Raw genomic sequence first — 22369 nt, 5'->3', positions numbered from 1 at the left:
CTGAGAAGCATGAAATCGTTTAATCATCAATCACATTTACCAAATATTAGTGTAAATTGCCTAGGGGAAAAAACCCTTGATGTATAATTTTGACATTTCATCTTGCTTCTCTTCGACTGCAATATATTTTATAAAAATCGGGCGAAGGTGGGGGTTCTTGGAGAAGTTAGATACACAAAAACTAAATTTCTTACCAACAAACTTTACTTTCCAAACACGATGAGGTAATAGAAGACTATCTGGACTGAATGAGCTCATTTTAGCACACATTTGTCCAAAAACGGATTTTGTGCCATCTGGACCAGCCAATCCTCCTTTACTTCTAGAGCGCTTTACCTGATAGTAACAAATGAGGAACACCTTATCACAATGCACATCTGGTACACTGCAACAATAAAAGCTTACTGAGAAAGGCAGGTTTCTTACCTGTAACTGTAGTTCTTCCAGTGGTCTTCTGTGCATTCACACATGGGTTTGCGCCTGTGCAGAGCCACCATCTGGATATTTCTAGAGCTTTACCATGTTAGGAATAAAGAGCAGGAAACCTGGTTCCCCCTACCTGACAGATCACCACACTCCTCAGTCTGAGTGACCACCGCAGCTAATAACCATAGGCTGTATAAACTATAGGTAGTACTAAACTCATGTTGCAGTGGGGAGCAAGCGTGGGATGTGTGAATGCACAGAAGACTACTCAAAGAACTACAGTTACAGGTAAGAAACCTTCCTTTCTTCTTCATGGTCTCTGTGCACAACACATGGGATAATAGCAAGTTTTCTTACCTGGATGGAGGGTGCAGCTCAATGGAAGGAGAATCACTGAGAAGCAGACTGAAGGATAGATACACCGAATGCTGCCTGGGACCTGGAGTGGACATCCAATGAGTACTGTCCAATTAATATTGTTGGACAGGACCATGTAGCAGCCTTGCAGATGTCAAAGATGGAAACGCTTCTGTAAAAGGCTACTGAAGTTGCCATTGTGTGAGTGGAATGTGCCCTGATAGAGACAGGCAAAAGCTCAGAGGCCAGATTATATGCCAAGGAGATAGTCTCTTTCACCCATGCAGCAATCCTCCGGGATGAAACAGGTAAGCCCTTCAACATATGATATGTTCAGCATATGATATAAACAGAAGATGAGAGACTTGTAGAAGGATCATGTCCTGTCTATATAGAAGGCTAGGGCTCTTCTAACATCCAAGGTATGACAGACACACTCTTAATCTGTGGCAGGTGAAGGGAAGGAGGTAGGTAGTGTAATGTCTTGTGTCAGGTGAAACTCAGACATCACCTTAGGTAGAAAAGTGATGTCTGGTCTCAAAACAACTCTATCCCTGTGGAAATAGGGAGCATCAGAACACAATGCTCTTAACTCACTCACCCATCTTGCTGAAGTAATTGCAATCAAGAACACAGTTTTCAAAGATAACAATTTAAAATTACATGTAGCCATGGGCTCAAATGGGGCTTTCATCAACTGCCACAGAATTAACAACAGATTCCAAGGTGGGGAACACTTCGGAGCCCCATGAAACATATGAAGGATCCCTTTCAGAAACTTGTAAACCAGTTTATGAGAGAACCAACCAGACATCAAATGACAGTCAGCTATAGCAGCCAGATGAACTTTCAATGAGGAGTGGGACAAGCCACTGTCCTTCAGTGTAAGCAAATACTCAAGAATTAATGACAAAGGCACCTCAGAGGGAGATGAGCCCTTAAGGCCAAAAACTTTGAAAAACGCTTCCACTTAGTGGAAAAAGTCTTCTGTGTGGAGGGTTTTCTCCCGGCTGTCAAAACTTCCTGCACCTGGCTACTGAACGCAGTCACACTTCTATCCTCCAGGTTGTGAGACGCATGTAAGAATCCCGTGACAGAGGGCAGTAAACCAGTGCAGTTGGGCCACCGGGGGCGACTGGGATGCACCTGGCCCTGTCCTTGCTGATCTTCTGGAGGACTTTTGGTATTAATGGAATCAGTGGAAACATATAGAGAAGCTGTCTGCCCCAGTGGAGGAGCAGAGCATCGCCCTCTGACAACGGGTCCATCCTGCCCTGCTGCAAAACCTTGCACAGTGTTCTGGACTGATGCCAACAGGACCAGTAAATGGGTTTCGCACAACTGAAAAACCTTGAGCAGGATACCACTGTCTAATTGCCACTTGTGGGTTTTGGAGGCTCAGGGCATCTGCCATATTGTTGACTTTACGTTAGATAGATACCGTTGATGGCCAGATTTTCCAGTCTAAGCAGGGACCGAGATTGAGCCAGACTGAGCAGGGACCAAGATGCTGTTCCCCACCCTGCTGCCTGTTTAAATATGATCTGGCAGTCATGTTGCTTGTGAGGAGAATCACCAATGATCCCACTATCCATTGGCGGAATGGCCTGAGTGCCCGGAACATCGCCATGAGCTCCAGATAACTGATGTGATAGTAACGCTCTGTCCAAGACCAATTTCCTGAGACCACCAGATCCTTGAAATATGCTCTGCACCCCGTGTTGGAGACATCCATGGTGATAATGAGGTTGTGGGGGCCAGCTTCTGGAACAGTGTGCCCTGCGATTGGTTGGAGACCTTCATCCACCAAGAGACTGCGCTTTGCACCCTGTGAGGGGCTGTAAGAAGCCTCCGTAGTGAGTGAAACTGTGGCCTGAAGCTGTTCAGGAACCAGGCCTGTAATGTTCATAGACGAAGATGAGTCTGTGGGAGCACTGCTGTGAATAATGACATCAGAACTAGAAGTCGCTGCATAAATCTTGCACTGTGCCTTCGTGATGTGCAGAAGACGTCTGCTGCTTGCTGAATCAAATGGATCCTCTGCCAAGGCATAGAGACTACAGAAATCCTTGAATCCAAAATTGTGCTAATCCAATTGAATCCAAAAAACTCTATGGAATGCCCCGAGTTAATTTTGAATTTTCTTGATTGACCTTTAGACCAAGGCGGCAAAGACGACCAAGGGACAATACTATGTCTCCCATTAGTTGCTTTCTTCTGGGAGCTACAAGAATCCAATTGTCTTAAATGGAAAAATCGTAATGCCTTGGAGCTGGAGGTGGGCCGCCACCACAGCCATGCATTTTGCAAACACAAGCGGGGCAGAGGCCAGTCCGAACGAGAGAACAGAATATTGGTATATTTGAGCACCCGCAAGGAACCTTAAGTACTTGTGATGGTGAGGCACAACGGAAATATGGAAATAGGTGTTCTTTAACTCTATGGATGCAAACCAAGCACCAAGGAAAAGGAGACGGAGGATAGTAGGGATGGTCACCATGCAGAACCTGCTGTATGTCACAAAGTACACTGAGGGAAATAAGTATTTGATCCCCTGCTGATTTTGTCCGTTTGTCCTCTGACACAGAAATGACCAGGCTATAATTGGAATGGTAGGTTTATTGTAGCTGTGAGAGACAGAATAACAACAAACAAACCCTCAAAAGCCCAGTGCCCAAAAGTCAGCGATGGATTTGCATTATAGTGAGGGAAATAAGTATTCGATCCCTTCACAAAAGATGTCTTAGTACTTGGTGGCAAAACCCTTGTTGGCAATCACAGAGGTCAGACGTTTCTTGTAGTTGGCCACCAGGTTTGCACACAACCCAGGAGGGATGTTGTCCCACTCCTCTTTGCAGATCCTCTCCAAGTCAGAAAGGTTTCGAGGCTGATGTTTGGCAACCCAAACCTTCAGCTCCCTCCACAGATTTTCTATGGGATTAAGGTCTGGAGACTGGCTGGGCCACTCCAGGACCTTCATGTGCTTCTTCTTGAGCCACTCCTTTGTTGCCTTGGCTGTGTGTTTTGGGTCATTGTCATGCTGGAATACCCATCCACGACCCATTCTCAATGCCCTGGCTGAGGGAAGGAGGTGCTCACCCAAGATCTGACGGTACATGGTCCCGTCCATTGTCCCTTCGATGCGGTGAAGATGTCCTGTCCCCTTAGCAGAAAAACACCCCCAAAGCATAATGTGTCCACCTCCATGTTTGACGGTGGGGATGGTGTTCTTGGGCTCATAGGCAGCATTCCTCCTCCTACACACACGGCGAGTTGAGTTGATGCCAAAGAGCTCGATTTTGGTCTCATCTGACCACAACACTTTTGCCCAGTTCTCCTCTGGATCACTCAGATGTGCATTGGCAAACTGCAGACAGGCCTGTACATGTGCTGCCTTGAGCAGGGGGACCTTGCGGGCACTGCAAGATTTCAGTCCTTCATGGCGTAGTGTGTTACCAATTGTTTTCTTAGTGACTATGGTTCCAGCTGCCCTGAGATCATTGACAAGTTCCCCCCGTGTAGTTCTGGGCTGCTTTGTCACCGTTCTCATGATCATTGCAACTCCACAAGGTGAGATCTTGCATGGAGCCCCAGACTGAGGGAGATTGACAGTTATTTTGTGTTTCTTCCATTTGCGAGTTATCGTGCCAACTGTAGTCACCTTCTCACCAAGCTGCTTGGCGATAGTCTTGTAGCCCAGTCCAGCCTTGTGCAGGTCTACAACCTTGTCCCTGACATCCTTCGACAGCTCTTTGGTCTTGGGCATGGTGGTGAATTCGGAAGCTGAGTGATTGCTTGCTTCTATGGACAGGTGTCTTTTATATAGGTACTGTAACAAGCTGGGATTAGGAGCACTCCCTTACAGAGGATGTTCCTCATCTCAGCTCGTTACCTGCATATAGTGAAAAGACACCTGGGAGCCTGAAATCTTGCTGGTTGATAGGGGATCGAATACTTATTTCCCTCACTACAATGCAAATCCATCGCTGACTTTTGGGCACTGGGCTTTTGAGGGTTTGTTTGTTGTTATTCTGTCTCTCACAGCTACAATAAACCTACCATTCCAATTATAGCCTGGTCATTTCTGTGTCAGAGGGCAAACGGACAAAATCAGCAGGGGATCAAATACTTATTTCCCTCACTGTAATTCATGCCCCTTAAGTTGAGAATAGGTCTTAGTCCTCTGTCCTTCTTGGGGACCGTGAAGTACCAGGAATAGGAGCCCATGTTTTTGTTGCGGTGCACTCTTTGGATGGTTCCTTTTCTCAGGAGAAATTTTACCTTTTCCGTTAAGTGAGAAGAGGAGGCGTTGAACGGATCCCTGAAAAGGAGGGCAAGGAATTGAACTCTATTTTGTATCAATTTCCTCACAATTGCTAGGACACAGAAGTCTGATGCAGAACTTTCTCCAAGCCTGCTAAAAAGCCGACAGTGGCAGGCGAGCAGTGACATCATTGCCATTTGGTGAAAGATGGCCTTGGTTTAAGGGTTCAAAGGGCTCTCACACTGGCACTAGAGTGTCTCCTTAAAGTAGTCATGTGCACGGACCGGTTCGGAGGCCATTCTAAAGGCCTCCAGACCGGTCCGGGCACGGGGTGGTTTTGGTTCGGGTGGGGGGTTCTATTCAAAACAGGGGGGGCTCTACTCACCCCTTCCAGTAAAATTCCGTATTTCTTGAAGTAAGCGGGTGGCATACCTCCCTGCCACCCGCTTCATTCCCCCTCCTCCGTGGCTGCTAGTGCTGCTAATCTATCTTCGCTTTGAATCAATACTCAATCGGGCGGCAGGGTATCTCCCAGTCCCTGCCGCCCGGCTCTTCAATGCCCCCCGACTTAGGTTGAATAACCCTGCCGCCCCAGGACCCCTGCTGCCCCTTCCCTTCCCATGCTCAGGGGGTCGGCAGGAGAACTCCCCCGCCGACCCCGTCCCCTTCCCCGGGCGGCTGCGCTCTAAAGTTAGAGCGGGCGGCGGGAGAGCTCCCAGCCGCCCGCTCGCTTCCCCGGCTGCAGCGCTGCAAATGGCTTCTTGGAAGCCTTTTGCGCAGGCGCACTTCCAAGAAGCCATTTGCAGCACCGCAGCCGGGGAAGCGAGCGGGCGGCTGGGAGCTCTCCCGCCGCCCGCTCTAACTTTAGAGCGCAGCCGCCCGGGGAAGGGGACGGGGTCGGCGGGGGAGTTCTCCTGCCGACCCCCTGAGCATGGGAAGGGAAGGGAAGGGAAGGGGCGGCAGGGGTCCTGGGGCGGCAGGGTTATTCAACCTAAGTCGGGGGGCATTGAAGAGCCGGGCGGCAGGGACTGGGAGATACCCTGCCGCCCGATTGAGTATTGATTCAAAGCGAAGATAGATTAGCAGCACTAGCAGCTGCGGAGGAGGGGGAATGAAGCGGGCGGCAGGGAGGTATGCTGCCCGCTTACTTCAAGAAATACGGAGGCATTCTTGAGGGGGTAAGTAAAGCCCCCCCCGAACTTGTTTGGAATCCCCAACCCCAGTGCCGGACCGCAACTCCGCGGTTCCGTGCACACCCCTACCTTAAAGAGACTGCAGATGCCATGGTGCGGAATCACAATTGGCACAGGAATGCAGCTGCTGCTTTGCCACACAGAGGCCTTTGTTCAGGAAAAGAAGTGTGGCATCCTTCTGTTCCTGTCGGAGTTGGAGGAAAGGCACCAATTATTCCAAAATGAAATGCTGGTAACATGTCCAGCATGCTTGGTGGTTCGCCATCCGCACTAGGAGACTGGCTGTTCATACCTGCTTGCCCACAGAGTCCCATTTTTTGCCCTCTCTATCAACAGGTGTGGTCAACAAGCACTGCTTGCTACGTGATTGGGCTGACTCCACCACCAGTGAGTTTGGCACAGGATGTTTTCTTAGAAAGGTTGTGTCTTTAGGCTGCACTCTGTACATGTTCTCCCATTTTTTGGGAGGTAGCAGAAATGGTAGGCTGATTTTTCTCATGATGCTTTAACAACTTGGGTAAGAGTTGGTATCAGTGGCAATGCCACTGGGTCATGAGACTCATTTTGGATAAGCTTAAAAATGGGATCTTCCAACTGAGTCGTTTGTAGGTGGATTGCCAAACCTAGCAAAGTAGCCATTCGGACCAATTGCTCTGTGTAATGTTTGAAGTCCTCTGGTGCAGGATCCTCTACTGGTTCCTGTGTGCCATCCTCCATAACTGGTAGAGTCGTGACCATGTCAGGGGTTGCTTCAGAATCTGTTGACTCTGTGCTTTCTGTGGATTGTCCAGGATCCTCTGGTACAGGGACATGTGGTGCCATTGGAACCTGAGGTGGAGGGTTTAGTGGCAGATGCTGAGAAGGTAGTTGGTCTGGAGCCAGAGCAGCAGGAGGCTGGACCGGCAGAGGCTGTGGAACCTCTGGTGCCCTGGGCCTATTGGGCTCCCAGGGATGGGGGGGCCTTGAACATGGTCTGGGTTGATTAGGAGATCCAGATCGAGATCTGGATTGAGACCTGGTCCTGCAATGAAACCCCTAGGCTTATGGTAAGAGTCATAGTAAGGTCCCTCTTTAAAAGAATAGTATGATTGAAAATGAAGAGAGGGATAATGGTGTTCAAGTGCATAGTGATCGTAGGAAGGCATGTAATGCCTTCTGGAAACCTGGTAACATTCAAAGGGGACCTCATAACAGAAATCTGGATTATCACCTACCTAAGAAGAGTAATCATCTGAGGAAAGTCTATAATACTTTATTCTGTCATGTCTCTTAGGTGAAATAGATGAGCCCCGTGAATAGCTTCTGTGCTTCTTATGTCTAGACCTCCTAGGTGAGATACCTGGGTCTTACTCCTGGAACCCCTTGACCCTAGGTGTTGAATCAGGGCTAACTGGGTCATCCCTGGAAGCTATAGACTCAGGGTCATTTGTATGAGGCAGCAGAGGAGGCGCAGGCACCAAGGGAGAATTCAGATGTTAATTTTATTTTTCCTCTTCCCTTGTGGTTGCTCTGTGGGTTGGACTGAAGGCACTTGTACTTTAGCCTCCTCCTCCTCCTCCTTCAATACTGATGGTATAGCCCCTGTCAGTACTGTGCCTGAAGGCAGACTCTGGTCCATGGCAAGGGGAATGGCAGACTTCTTCGCTGCCTTCCCCACTGGATCAGAGATAGGCTCTGCATCCTTTCTAGCTCTCGCGAGACCTTTCTTCAGGATCAACGTCGGGGCTGAGCGTGTTGTAGCCGATGCCTCCCCACTCAGGAACAGTGCAGTAGAGAAGGAGGAAGGAACAGTTGGGCCCAAAGCCCCCATGGGGGGCAGGAGAGGTGCCTTTTGTACTGTTAAATTCGGGACCGCAGGGGCGATTGGAGCAAAAGCCATGGCAGGTGCCAGGGCGTGAGCAGGATAACGGGCATTTTGGGGGGCCACCTACATTGCCAAGTCAGAAGACTGAGATTCTCCCAAGTAAGGCGGGAAGAGTGAGGCAGGTGCTGGCTTTTCCGACGTCCTGCCCACTGAAGAGCTATGAGACAGAGCTCTCTCCCAGACATGCTCAAAGGCGGGTGGCCCGATTACGGCGGGCCTGTTTTTTGGAGCCCCAGCAAACCAAACACAAATCAGTGCGATGTGCCTCCAACCAAACAGACCAGGCACAAGGAATGGCCGGAGGAGGGAAGCTTGGCGGAGCACTGAAAGCACTTCTTAAAGGACATTTTTGTGGGCATAAGGAGGGGAAAAAGTGGAAGGAACATGCAGTAAAATCAAAAATGCAAAATGTGACAGAGGGAAATTTAAGATAGAAAGATAGAAAACACAGAAATAAGAAGTAGGTGTAATTTCCTAATAATAAGTTCAAAATTGTCCAGAGAACACACGGCAAAGCTGAAGGCAGCCAGAGGTGTAGCTGCTGCAGTGGTCTGAGGGAGTGTGGTGATTGACTGAGGGAGTGTGGTGATCTGTCAGATAGGGGGAGCCGGGTTTCTCACTCTTTTTTCCCTAATATGGTAAAGCTCTAGAAGTATCCAGATGGTGTCTCTGCACAGGGGCAAACTCATGTGTGATGCACAGAGACCACAAAGAAAAAATACTGGGATACTTCCAAGTAATGGAGTAACTCTGTGTTTCCTTCCTGGAATTAATAACCTTAAGTAACTCATTTCAGCAGGAATTTTTAAAGGTAAACATACTATTACATTAATAAGCGACTAAGCAATTATCTGGAGAAAGTCATGACACACTCAGCATTACCCACTGTGATGAACGAATCCAGTCCCATGCATGGTATGGCAATTCTAAACCTATGTAGGAGAGTACAAGAATCTCTCCTTAATCATGTATGTGAGTGAGTGAGTGTGTGCGCGCGTAGGCATAAGTAAAATATATTCTTTGCATTTTTGGAGCTCTAAGTTCAGCCCCGCTAGCATTTTCAATTGAAAGCTCAGGTAGGTGGGTGGCAAAGAGTCCTCTACCTGAGATTAGGAGTGTCATTTCTGGAAATAACTGATAATATTGAGCTCATTGGTTTGACTTTATACTAGATAGTTCCTTAAACATTCATGTTTTAAGGATTTTCCTTCTCTATGATATATGTTACATGGAGACACAGATCTACAATATATGTCTCTATGATATATGAGGATATATCCAATCTTCTTTGGATTCCACAGTTAAGACTAATGATCTTGTGAACAGCCAAACACCAGTTTCAACTAATGCAGCATAGGCATTTGTATATCCCTCTACCTGTAATAGCATATTGCCAAAATTTGCAATCTCTTCTTCCTTGCCTCTGACATAAATGCAAGTCCCCTTTTATCTCCAGCAAAGACAGAATGTGCATTACTGGGCAGGGGGGCAGGGCAGGAATACTTTAAAGAGAAACTTGGCAGCACACATGACATTATGATAGAGCACAAGACAAGTTGCTTCAACAGGTTTTATATAATCATAATAAAACAATACTTTATATTCAGCCTTTGAAGGAATTTCTCTTGAAAAGACATCTGGCCTAAGGCTTGACATTAAACTCTTCCACGTCAATGACTGGAGAAGAAAGCTCTTATCATAACCACTTCCTTCACCAATGTGACTACATGTGATGCCCAGGAATTCAGTTTCCTGAACCTTAGTTGTACTTGAGGCCATTTTGAATGAATCCAAGCCATGTGAGCAAAGACAGACAAAACTCATGAGAAAGAGAGAAAGTGGTATAAGAAGAGCTAAGAGGATTTTCTTCTCATATTCCACATTTGGGTTTTAACAAAAGTGTCTTAAGATATAACATGCTACACTGGCATCCATAAATGACCCTTGATGTCTTCTCCTGTTTTCTTTCAGGCATACTTTGTTTTAAAAATCAACTGTATAAAAAAACTAGAGACAGGTGAACCTTATAATTTGCTGAAATCAGAGGGCAGTAAATCTAGCTTCAAACTGAACTTTTCCTCTAAAGTCTGAGTTAATATACCTCCTTCCAAAGCATCACAATTAGAGACTGTGACCAAATACAGGATAGGAGAAACTCTTCAGTATGTTAAACCAAACAATTTAGAACCTTCTAGGTCAAGAACAGCACTGCCCTAACAGCATATCAGAAGTTATGCACTGCCACAGTCTTCTATCTGATGGACACAAGGAGAACAGGAGAAGACACACACAGAGCCCAGCTTGTGCAGACTTTGTCTACACAATTTGTAATACACCCCCCCCAATTTGTAAACACCCCCCCAAATGATGCACATTGATCCCATACATATTAAGTTATACAGGCATAAGCTTCATGAAGTATCAAGGACAACTCCAGTCCTCTACCATTTACAGGCACAACTGGAACATCTGCAGAAATGTCTCACTGCCACCAAAAAAGTCTGATGTATTTCTTGCCCTTCTGGTACTGTAGACCATTGCAGAGCAGACAGTATTACAGCAGAATTAGTCAGAAAGGTGATGGTAAAAGCAATTGCCAGCATTATGAGTGGTCATTCTCTAGTTCCTGAGCATAAATACTAAGATTCCCAGATCTAGTTTTTATGCCTACAGCAACCTCATATTTAAAGGATTCACAGCATAACATTCTTACCTGTATTCTGTTGAGTTCTACAACTGGCCCATGTTGGCGATCTCTCACCATTGTTGCTTGTACAACTTTTCTAAAAGCTGCCTCCTGAAAAGGCAAAAGACAAAACAAAAAGGTGTTCACAACATGGTTCCATCCTTGAGTTATGCTTGCTGAGTGAGATAGAATACGATCACTACTAAACTTCTTTGCATTGGCAGAACACAGCACTGTACTTGGAGAGAAAATATATAATTGCTTTCTACACAAAAAAGTTGGCAAAATTTTACATAGCAAAGTGAATGAGATGATGATTCCCTATTCCAAAGAGACTCAATCGTAAACCAGACCTACCCAAGGAAGACACCAGCAACCACAGGATGGAACACTACTGAGTTGAAGACAGTTGCTCTTCCCCTTCTAAATATAAGAGAACCGTCACTTTAAGAAGGCGCCTTTTTGCCCAGTTTACAAACATGCCAGAACAGCAATGTCCTTGTGCCAGCAACAGGCTCCAGCCAATGTAAGGTGAGAAAACTGGGCACAGGTAGAGGCATGGTGAGGAAAGAGTGGAATTGAATTCTATGCCTATTCAGGGGCAAGTCCTGCGCCCTGTGACACACAGACCTTATGCCTGCACCCTAGGCCTTTTTGGCAAGTGACTTCTAATAGAATGCTAAGAACTGAGATAAATACCTTTCCTTGTGATATCAAAATTCCTCGCAAAGTATCAAACCCCACTGATGGCCCTTGGCCAGTTTCATCTAGGCGTCCCTCAAGATCAAACATGGGGATGCAAGGACAAAAGAGTTCAGAGATGTGATGCAGTAACAGTAATCTGTTCCTCAAGGCAATGATAGGAATTTCCTGTAGATGATTGTATTCCATAGGAACCTGAAACAACATCATCATAGTTAGGGCACTGAATGATTTTGCCACATGAGACACAATTACAACTAGAAATCATTCAATTAGCCAGCTTATCTGTTGAACAGCCAGATATTGCCTTTGTATACTGTCTGGGGTCTCCAAAGCTTTATACATGGCACAGACAAGTAGAAATTCCCAGGTATAGTTCACTGCCCAAAGAGTATTGCCATCAATGTTGCTGGGTGCGCTACACTGTACTCCTGCAAGGTCTGAGATGTTCTGAGACGAAGTTTCAACGTCAGCCAAAATTTAGATTGTGGTGAAATTGGGAGCCCGTATAAGGGCTTATTACAGTAGCAGTAGAGTGCGTGTGCGTGCGTGCGCGTGAAGTCAACTTGGCTGCTGCAGCAAAGATGTTCTTGGTGGCTGCTCCTGGTAGCTGCCATTTTCCCCACAAAGTGCACTGGACATACTTTTGTCTTGAGACCTTCTTGGGGGTGGGGGGGTTTGAGGGGGGAGGGGGGAAAGGGAGAGACAGAGCACACGCTGCCATGAAGAGGACCTAAAACTACTACACTGCCACACATACACACAAAAGTAGTTCTAAAAGTTTAAAAGGTGGGGGCAGAACTGTGCTACCACTTCCTTGGGCAACCCCCCCCTCCCCAGAAGTCTTTTGATTAATCTTCTCACCCAGTTTCTAAAATGGTCTCTCCAAATTCATCATCCTCTCTCAAGGGGGATGGCAAATTGTGGGGTAGGGGAGTTGTTTCAATCAGCTCTCTGGAGAATGGGTTAAATCTCCCATTTCCATCAATACCTTCCAGGAGACCCACCTGACAGTCAAGATATTCAGGCTGTCCGGAAAAAAGAGTGAAGCCTCCAATCCCCATTAGACACTGCAATGCAGCTTTGACTTTTAAACACACTTTATAAATTATAAACACTTCCAAAGAGTTTTCATGGCTTTACAGTATGTGCAAATTCAAAACCCACAGCAGACTACACAGGGCACAGAGTCAACAGGACTGGGCCAAAATTACTCACTGTATTTCATGAACATTTTTGGCAGTTAAAACAAACACATCCCTTTTGACTATTTTTCAGAAAGACCCAAGCACACTTTTACTTTTTCATTTACAATGTATGCTCACTCAGTTTCATTTGTCCTCAGTGAAGTAATCACATAGTCAATTATTAATGGCTATATGGCATTGTGACATTATCCTGTTGACCACATGACCTCTGACTGGCGGGGACTGAGGGAGCATCGCCTCCCCCTATGGACTTTGTTTGCCTCAAGTGACATTATGTTGACAAATCTGGTGGCTACATAGGATAGTTGTGTCACTCCATTCGCTAAATAATCTCCAGTTAGCCAGAACTGACAATTTGATTGATTCAGGAAGAAGTTAGGGGTGTGCACGGAACCGCGGAGCTGCGGTTCGGCACAGGGGTGGGGGGTTCCATCAAGGGCGGGGGGGGGGGCTTTACTCACCCCTCCCGCGCTTTCCAGTTTTTGCGCCGTAAATATAAAAAAAAATGCGGGCTACAGGATCCCTCTCCGCCCGCTTCTATCCTCCACGATGGCTCCGCTGCTCCATCCTGTTTAAAAAATCGGGCGGCAGGATACTTCCCTGCCGCCCCCTGCTGCCGCTGAAGCCCCCTCAAAGCTCTTTCGCCCCCTTAAATCTGCACGCGCGCAAAAGGCTTCCTGCAATTCGCAGACGGCAGGAAAGGGGGCGGGCGGGCGGGTGGAAGGGCATCTCGCTGCCGCCCGCCCGAGCGCGGTCGGACTCGGTCCGGGCAAGATTTAAGGGGGCGAAAGAGCTTTGAGGGGGCTTCAGCAGCAGCAGGGGGTGGCAGGGAAGTATCCTGCCGCCCGATTTTTTAAACAGGAAGGAGCAGCAGAGCCATCGTGGAGGATAGAAACGGGCGGAGAGGGATCCTGCAGCCCACATTTTTTTTTATATATTTACGGCGCAAAAACTGGAAAGCGCGGGAGGGGTGAGTAAAGCCCCCCCCCCCCTGCCCTTGATGGAACCCCCCACCCTAACCCTCCCGAACCAAAACCACCCCATGTCCGGACCGGTTCGGAGGCCAGTAGAATGGCCTCCAAACCGGTCCGTGCACACTACTAGAAGAAATGGCAAGTAAAAGAAAACCTGGTACTTAAAAACACTTTCCCCAGATGTGAGTGGAGTGGGGTGGGACGGTAGCAATCAGCATTAAAATAGTTAATATTGTTTAGAAAACAAGTCTGGGATATCCTTTCCCGAACACCTCCTGAAAGCACTACTTTTGACATCAAGAGGATATTCAGTGCAGCTCCAACCATAATGCCAATCACTAGGACAATGTGATTAACAGGCAAGTGGGTGGAAAGAGAAGGCTGATAATCCTTGACCTATAACCACTGAGGACCAATATTAATTTATCCATCTATCATATTTATATACCACCTGATGTGTTTATCTCTAGGCAATGTGAGCCCTTTGGGGACAGGGAGCCATCTTATTTGTTTGTTATCTCTCTTTGTAAACTGCCCTGAGCCATTTTTGGAAGGGCAGTATAGAAATTGAATTAATAATAATAATAATAATAATAATAATAATAATAATAATAATGTGTACTGTTTAAAAAACAACAAATATAAAACAGAGTAAACACAATTTCACAGAATAAGAAGTTAACACAATTCCATAAAATAAAAACAGAGCATTGGTTTCACTTACCGTGAAGGCTACTTCTGGCTGCTGAAGCCAGGGACATCTCCATGGGGTATCCCTTTCAGGAGCTCCAAGGCAGGTCAGAATTTGATTGGTTAAAGAAAAGAAGACACGCCTACCCGAGCCTGAGGGGGGATAACCCGCCCCCAGTTCTTTCAGGCCGAGAAGGCATTAAACAGGCATGCACCCTAGGAAGAATAAAAAACAGGCAGATAACAAGAAAAAACGGGAAATAGAACTGAGGAGCGACCCGGTTATTGAGAAGTGGGAGGCCCATTTGTCGAAAGAGAAAAAATAGGTCAGAGAGCCACAGCTGGGTGGGCCGAGATGTCCCTGGCTTCAGCAACCAGAAGAAGCCTTCACAGTAAGTGAAACCAATGCTACCTTCTCATTGCTGCAAGCCAGGGACATCTCCATGGGACATACCACAGCTGGCCAATACAGGCGGGAGCAGTCAGACCTACTGTCAAGGGAGGACTTGTTGCAACACCCGCCGTCCAAAGAAGGCCCGGGAGCAAGCATATTCGTCGATTTTGTAGTGCCTGGTGAACGTTGAGGATGACGCCCAAGTGGCTGCCTTGCAGGTCTCATCAACTGATGCATTTGTGGAGAAGGCTGCTGAAGTTGCTGCCGCCCTTGTTGAGTGCGCCACAATGGAGGCAGGTGGTCTGAGATGCTGTGCTTCATACGCCATCACGATGCATGCTTTTATCCATCTCGCTATGGTCGAGGAGGACACAGCTGAGCTCATGGAGCGAGGATGAAAGGAGACAAACACAGTGTCTGAGATTCGGAAGGAGGATGAACGTTTGATGTAGACCTTCAGGCAACGTCGTACATCTAGCTCGTTCCACCGCTTTTTGGTCAGGTGGGACGGGTGAGGGCAAAAAGATGGTAAGAACACGTCTTGAGACAGGTAGATAGGTGACGATACCTTTGGACGGATGAAGGGGTCAGGGATCAGGCAGACAGCGTCTTCAAGGAAAATGGAGAAGGACTTATTTACAGACAAGGCCCAAAGTTCAGATACTCTCCTGTCCGAAGTAATGGCTACAAGGAAGGCCAACTTGAACAACAGAATTTGAATGGGAATGGTCCAAATTGGTTTGAAAGGCTGTGATGGAAGAGCGCGAGGAACTACATGTAGGTCCCAAGTGGGAAATCTGTGGACTGTTGGTGACGATAGAAGGGAGGTGCCACTTAAGAAATGATGACAGTGAGAGTGAGCTTGAGAGACCTGGGAGTCTCTGCCAAATAGCAATGGTAGTATTGACGCCGCCTGCTGTTTTAGGGTGTTAGGGCGTATACCTTTTTCCAGTCCCTCTTGAAGGAATTGAAGATGATGTTGGAGAGAGGCAGAACCCCATGGTATGGAATGTCGGGCCATTCAAAGCAGGAACATTATCCAGGTGTACTGGCATATTCTTTCTGTTGATGCCCAGCGGGATGCTAGCATAGTGTCTAACACGCCTCCAGAGAAAACCTGTCAACTGAGGAGCCGCTGCTCAGTCTCCAGGCGGCAAAACGCAACCAGGCTGGGGTAGGATGGAGAAGTGGTCCTTGTGAAGAGTAGGTCATGATCTGGAGGGAGCTCCCATGGGGGGAGACTGCTAGGTGAAGTAGCTCCGGGAACCAGGGACGTTGGGGCCAGAACGGGGCTATGAGAATGACTTCTGCCTGGAGGAGCCAGATTCTGCGTAGGACTCTCGCCAAGAGGGGGGTTGGAGGAAAGGCATACAGAAGCCCATCTGGCCAGTGGGCTGACATGGTGTCAACCGCTGTTGCGGATGGACAGGGGAATCTGGATATGAAGCTGGTCAGCTTGGTGTTGGATGGGGCTGCAAAGAGGTCCAGTACTGGTACTCCCATGCGTTTTGTAATCTGACAGAAAACTCTGGGATGTAGACTCCACTCTCCTGGGGAGACATCCGTGCGACTGAGCCAGTCTGCCACTACATTCAGTTCCCCTTTGATGTGATGAGCGAGAGGAGAAGTACAGCTTCTTGATGGAGAGAATGGGACAGAGTCCCCCACTGCTTGTTGAGATATGCTTTGGCCGCTATGTTGTCAGTTTTTACTAACACGTGGGAGGAGTGAAGAGAGGAATGGAAGGCCAGAAGGGCTAGCCGGATGGCCCGAAGTTCCCTCCAATTGATGCTGTGCTCTCTTTCTCGGGAAGACCAGAGACCTTGAGCGGACTTGTTCAGGTAGTGAGCTCCCCAACCCCGATCGCTTGTGTCGAAGGAGAGAATGACCCTGGGTGGATCTAGGAATGGTTTGCCGTGGAGAAGATTGTGGGGTACCAACCACCACTGTAGCGAGGACATAGTCTGAAGTGGAAGGCTCACCATGATCTTGGATTTCTTGGCTATTGCCTTCTGATATGGGAGCAAGAACCATTGGAGATTGCGTAGGTGAAAGCGGGCCCATGGTACAGAGTCTATAGTGGCTACCATCAGGCCCAAGAGCTTCACTAGGGTGCTGAGGGGGGTCGTTGGGGCTGATAGGACTAGTCTGACCACCGACTGAAGGATGAGGAGACAGTCCGGTGGTAGGGATAGGGTGGCCGCTTCTGTGTCTATGATGACTCCTAGATTGCACAGTTTGCAGGATGGAATCAGCTGGCTCTTCTCTTGGTTCACAAGAAAACCGTGACAGTCCAGAGTTGACAGCATGGTTTGGGGGTCCTCTTGTGACTCCTGTAGGGAGCGGGACTGCAGAAGCAGGTCATCCACGTATGCAAAGACCCACACCCCTCGCAGGTGGAGGTGGGCTATTAGTGGAGCTAGGACCTTTGCAAACACCCGAGGGGCAGAAGAGAGGCCCAAGGGAAGGGCTGCATATTGGCAATGACGTCCTGCGTATTGGAAACAGAGGTACCTTCTGCTATCCGGGTGGATTGGGACATGGAGGTACGCTTCCTTTAATTCGATGGATGCTCTGAGGTCGTGGCGGTGAAGTGCCTCCGAGATTGACCTCAGGGTTTCCATGCGAAAGCGATCTCGTCAGACCCACTTGTTTAATTGGTTTAAGTCTAGCACGGCCCTTTTGGTGCCGTCCTTTTTTGGTACTGTAAAGAGAATAGAATAAACTCCTCTGCCCTCCTCTAGTGTGGGAACCAGCTCGATTGCCCTGATGTCCAACAGGTGTTGTATTGCCTGGAGCATTTGGGAGTGTTCTGCGAAGGATCGAGATCTTGGTGTCGAAAGGAACGTAGGAGGGAGGGGAGTGAAATTCTATCCTGTAGCAGTGCCTGATGACCTCTAGAACCCACTTGTCCAAAGCTGAGACCTCCCAGGCATGAAGAAACTCGGACAAACGCCCCCCATGCCAGGTAGGCCTTGCGTCATTGCTGTTGCTTTGGTTTCGAAGGAGGAGTGTGCTTGAAGGAGCCAGAGCCTCTGAAGGAGTGGCGGATCCTATTCCAGAAGCCCCTTCTATTGTCTGTGTCTCTGAAGGAGTGAAAACCTCGAAAGGACTGGTTGGATTGCTGGTATTGCAGGGGCCTTCGAAAGGGAGGCCTGTCAGATTTCTTCAAAGCGGAGGATGGCAAAGCCTTCCATTTGTCTTTGGAGTCTATCAGCACATCTTTCAAGGCGACTTCCCTGAACAGTTTTGTGGAATCATACGGCACAGAAGTAAGGTTGATCCTTGAGGTAGCATCCACCTGCCAATTTCTGAGCCACAGATGGCGTCTGCCCACCACTGACGCAGCAGAGACTCGTGATGAGAAGCGAATTGCATCCAGGGTGGCATTGGCCATGAAGGCCTGTGCCTTTTGGATTTTTAACAACTGTTGACGTATGCGTACTGGGTCAGAAGGAGGGTTGCTGAGAAGGTCATCTACCCAGAGCAGGGACGCTCTAGCTGCCATTGAAGCTGCTGAGGTGGCGCGAGTAACCAAGGCTGAGTTATCATGCACGCACTTGAAGGAGAGTTCCGCCTTCCTGTCACCTTGAGGGAGGTTTCACCATCCTTCGGGATCAGGGAGCCAGTTGAACTATGGGGGCATCTGTACTAGGGGTCTTCAGCATGTCTGATGCATTCTGCTGAACGGAGTAAAATTTATTGCAATTGCCATGGGTCTGTGGTTCGACGCCGGGAGGAGCCATTCCTCTTTCACCACATCTGAAAATAAATCAGGCATAGGTAACAACATATCTTTTGCCTTTGCCCTGGGAAAAACCAGATCCCCTTTAGTTGCAGAGTCAGACTCCTGTGCGGGTTTAGTTTGCAGGCCAATTGTTTTAATAATCTTGTTCATGAGAGGTGAGTAGTCCTCAGCCACAAAAAGACCCTGGGATACAGGGGAGGGATCCTCTTCGTCCCCATCAGACCACTCGCCCTCCTCCTTATCTGGGATAGTATCTGAGTCGGGATCAGGGCCCTGAGGTTCGGGGAAGGGGGGTTTCCCGATCATGGTCGGAGGCCTCTGAGGAACGAGGATCCAGATTGGTTGTAATTGTGGCAGTCAACTCAGTATGCTTTTTCTTAGCCTTAACCTTCTTACGGGTATTATTATTATTATTATTATTATTATTATTATTAATTCGATTTCTATACCGCCCTTCCAAAAATGGCTCAGGGTGGTTTACACAGAGAAATAACAAACAAATAACAAACCCTGTCCCCAAAGGGCTCACAATCTAAAAAAAAACATGATAGACACCAGCAACAGTTACTGGAGCTACTGTGCTGGGGTTGGATAGGGCCAATTACTCTCCCCCTGCTAAATAAAGAGAATCACCACATTAAAAGGTGCCTCTTTGCCAAGTTAGCAGGGGTAGGACTAACAGAAGCGCTAGAAGAAGAGTCTGGCTAGGAGACCTCTGCCTGGTTTTTCGTTTTGTCTGTTTTTATTTAGGTTTTTTGAAGGGTGTAACTTGTTGTATGGTGTCCACAATTGCATTCTTAAACCACGCCTGCCATTCTGGAGGAATCACTCTGGGGAAGGAGATGGCTGGACTCTGGCCGGTAGCAGCCGCAGCGCTTACTGGGCCCAAGGAGGTAGCAGACATTTTAGAAGCAGAGCCCCTGTCTCCAAACCCCCCCCCCCCCCGCAGAAAGTACTTGCAGTTGCAGTAGTGTCTTGAGATGATGCCGCCATTTTTGCCAGCTCTTGGCGTTGGGCTTGAAGGGAGATGGCCCGGATCTCCTGCGAGTTCGAAGGCGGGTTGGGCAGGGGGTGCTTCCTGAAGCAGACCTCTTCTGTCTCCTGGAGCCCTTCTCTGCGACGGGCTGCAGCTGCGAGCATCTTGCGGCCCAAGGGTGGGAGACGTGAGGCGGTCCCGATGGCATGCAGCGAGGGAGACTGTGGAGTGGCCGACGCTAACACTGAAGAGGCAGGGGTCTCGGGTGGCTAAGAAGCGGCTGAAGGTGCTGCCTATGCCGCAGCAGCGAGACGATCGGGTGGCTGAAGAGTGGCCAAAATGGCTGCCGGCAGGGTGGCAGGGGAGCAATCAGGTGGCTGTTTGGCGGCCGTTGTTGCTGATGGCTGAGCTGGTCATGCAGGAAATGGGCCGTGGAAGGGCCGTGAGCGCCCAGGTCCAAAGTCCTTTTGTGAAGGTCCCCTCAGGACTAAGACTATTTTTCTGCCCCACAGAGACTGCTCCATGCAACGGAGGAGAAAGAAGTGGGGGAGGGAGGTGGGAACGAAAAGCTGGTTGGTTGGTTGGTTGGTTGGTTGGTTGGTTGGGGAAGAAGCTGAGGAGAGACAAGGAAAAGGTTGAAGCAATGAAAGTTTGCGGGGAGAAAACAGCTCGAGAAAGAGAAAAAACGCCCAGGGTGCAAGAGAGAAGAAGAAATGCTGCCTGGAGCTGCCGAGGACAGAAAGAACTGGGGAGGGGTTATCCCCCTCAGGCTCAGGTAGGTGTGTCTTCTTTTCTTTAACCAATCAAATTCTGTCCTGCCTTGGAGCTACTGAAAAGGATAACCCATGGAGATGTCCCTGGCTTGCAGCAACGAGAACAAACAGTTTAAAATGGTTAACAATAGCATTCTGTTCATACTTTTTACCACAGAGTATAAAATACTGGACTTTAGAAAATACCGTTTTACCTGAGTAGGGAGCTTGCCTGCATTAGCAGGCTTACTGGTGGACCAAGCTAAGGTATGAGCTGATCCACAAGCCACTCGGTTGATCTTTTTACCCTGAAGTGCTGCAACCAGGCGTGGTCTTTGGATAGCATTAGTTGTTCCATCTCCAAGCTGTCCTTCATCATTATCGCCCCAAGTATATACTTCACCTAAACAAAACAGCTATTTTACTGCTGAGCAATGATAAAGCTACTAACTACAATCACCGCTTAGTGATGTTGTCAGATAAAACATTCTGTCATTTCAAAATCCCAGTCAGCAACAAAACCTATCCATGTTCAAATTTAAAAGAACAAAGAGTTAGTAGAAATCTTTTAACTCACTACTATTATACTGTAAAAATATAATAATGATACTAATGGTATTTTATATAATAAATCTTTTAAATATTGGTTTTATGGCTACTTTGTATCAATACTCACTAACTGTGGAACAAACTAGGAGGAATATTGGAGCCAACCTGTGGGTCAGTTGCCAAGCTCAATAGTGCTACTGATGCTCAGATTTTTTCCCTCCCACTCTGGATTGGATCCAAAGGTACAATCCGGAACACATTTTCTGCTCACAGAAGGGCTGCTTTCTACCTGGCACTGGAAAGTTGCGCAAGAAAAAAGAAGCCTAAATACCAAGACATTCTTCTGCTTGGGCAAGAGCTTGCACAACCTTTTGCTCAAACAGAATCATGCAAGTCACTACTGAACTTGCCGTATTACAACATTGTATGACGTTTTGTGCAAGCATTTGTGGAACAGTGCTTGAGGAAATTTCCCTCCTTCCCTGATGATTCTTTGGATCCAACCCAGTAAAAGTTATACCATATGGAAATTTTCTGAAAGTTTACTGCTTGGCCATGGTCTCCATTAGCTGAACATACTAAAGGGTTTGAAAAAGTTCCCTTCACAAGCATTTCATAATACAAGCCTTAGCTACAGTTAAGGCTATCCTCTAGCCCAGGGGTGGGGAACCTTGGCCCTCCTGCAGATGTTGGCCTACAATTCCCATAATCCCTAGCTACTGGCCTCTGTGGCTGGGGATTATGGGAGCTGTAGTCCAAAAACAGCTGGAGGGCCAAGGTTCCCCACCCCTGCTCTAGCCCCTCTACCAGCAAGTGTTATCTTTCAAGTTCAAGTACTCAAAAACAAAATAAATCCACACACATTCCCAATAATGACAGTCAACATACCATCTTCAGTACAACACACGCAATGTAAAGAGCCAGTTGCAATTGCAATGACTTTTTTCCCTTGCAACCCCTGGACTTGTCGAGGTCTCCGAACATGGTCGTCTGATCCATGGCCTAAACGATGGTAATCTCCTTTGCCCCTGCATTCAAAATACGTGGCATCAATATTTTCTTCTCAAGCAACTGACAATTCCTAATTATACGTGCCTGATTTAAGAGCACAGAAGAGTATGCATACAGTTCCATACTCAATCATGATTGAGACAAGACAGCGGTTGTGTTGGTTAGTAGGTAGGTTGTCTGACTAGGCAGGTGGTGTTCAATCCCTGGTCAGCGTTGTATTTTGAAGGATACTGATAGAGCCAACATTATCACTGGGTGCCCAAGTGGCATCTGTGGCATTCAGTACCTTTCACCAGTTGCAGCTAGTATGTCAACTATAACTCCTCCTGAACAGAAATTGCTTCGCCACAGTTATCCATGCACTGGGAACTCCTCAATGGGACTACTGCAATGTGTTTTACTAACTTGGTTCCTGATAAGTTTTCAGTGCTTTTATTTGTATATTACATTTATAGCTCACCTTTCTTCCATAGCGGAACTCAAGACTGACTCCCATCTTGGCACTAACCATACTTACTTAGCTTCAGCAAGGTGGCTATACCATGCGCCCTCAGACCATATCATGGGACTATACC

At 47.7% G+C, this 22369-nt stretch overlaps 1 protein-coding gene across 4 annotated transcripts in view; it reads right to left on the bottom strand.

Annotated features, from left to right (window-relative positions):
• Window positions 1-22369, bottom strand: part of HERC2 (HECT and RLD domain containing E3 ubiquitin protein ligase 2) — a 201984-nt gene that overhangs the window by 7637 nt on the left and 171978 nt on the right. For all 4 annotated transcript variants that reach the window (XM_053306133.1, XM_053306134.1, XM_053306136.1 and 1 more), the window contains exons 83-87: window positions 21672-21811; window positions 20450-20637; window positions 11490-11687; window positions 10818-10901; window positions 195-336 (exon numbers count right to left, since the gene is read on the bottom strand). In XM_053306133.1, the coding sequence (XP_053162108.1) occupies window positions 195-336; window positions 10818-10901; window positions 11490-11687; window positions 20450-20637; window positions 21672-21811 (752 nt within the window). The remainder of the gene's footprint in view (window positions 1-194; window positions 337-10817; window positions 10902-11489; window positions 11688-20449; window positions 20638-21671; window positions 21812-22369) is intronic.

The sequence above is a fragment of the Hemicordylus capensis genome, chromosome 3 (genome assembly GCF_027244095.1).
Source record: "Hemicordylus capensis ecotype Gifberg chromosome 3, rHemCap1.1.pri, whole genome shotgun sequence".
NCBI lineage: Eukaryota > Metazoa > Chordata > Lepidosauria > Squamata > Cordylidae > Hemicordylus > Hemicordylus capensis.
This window is presented reverse-complemented; position numbering and strand designations above follow the sequence as displayed.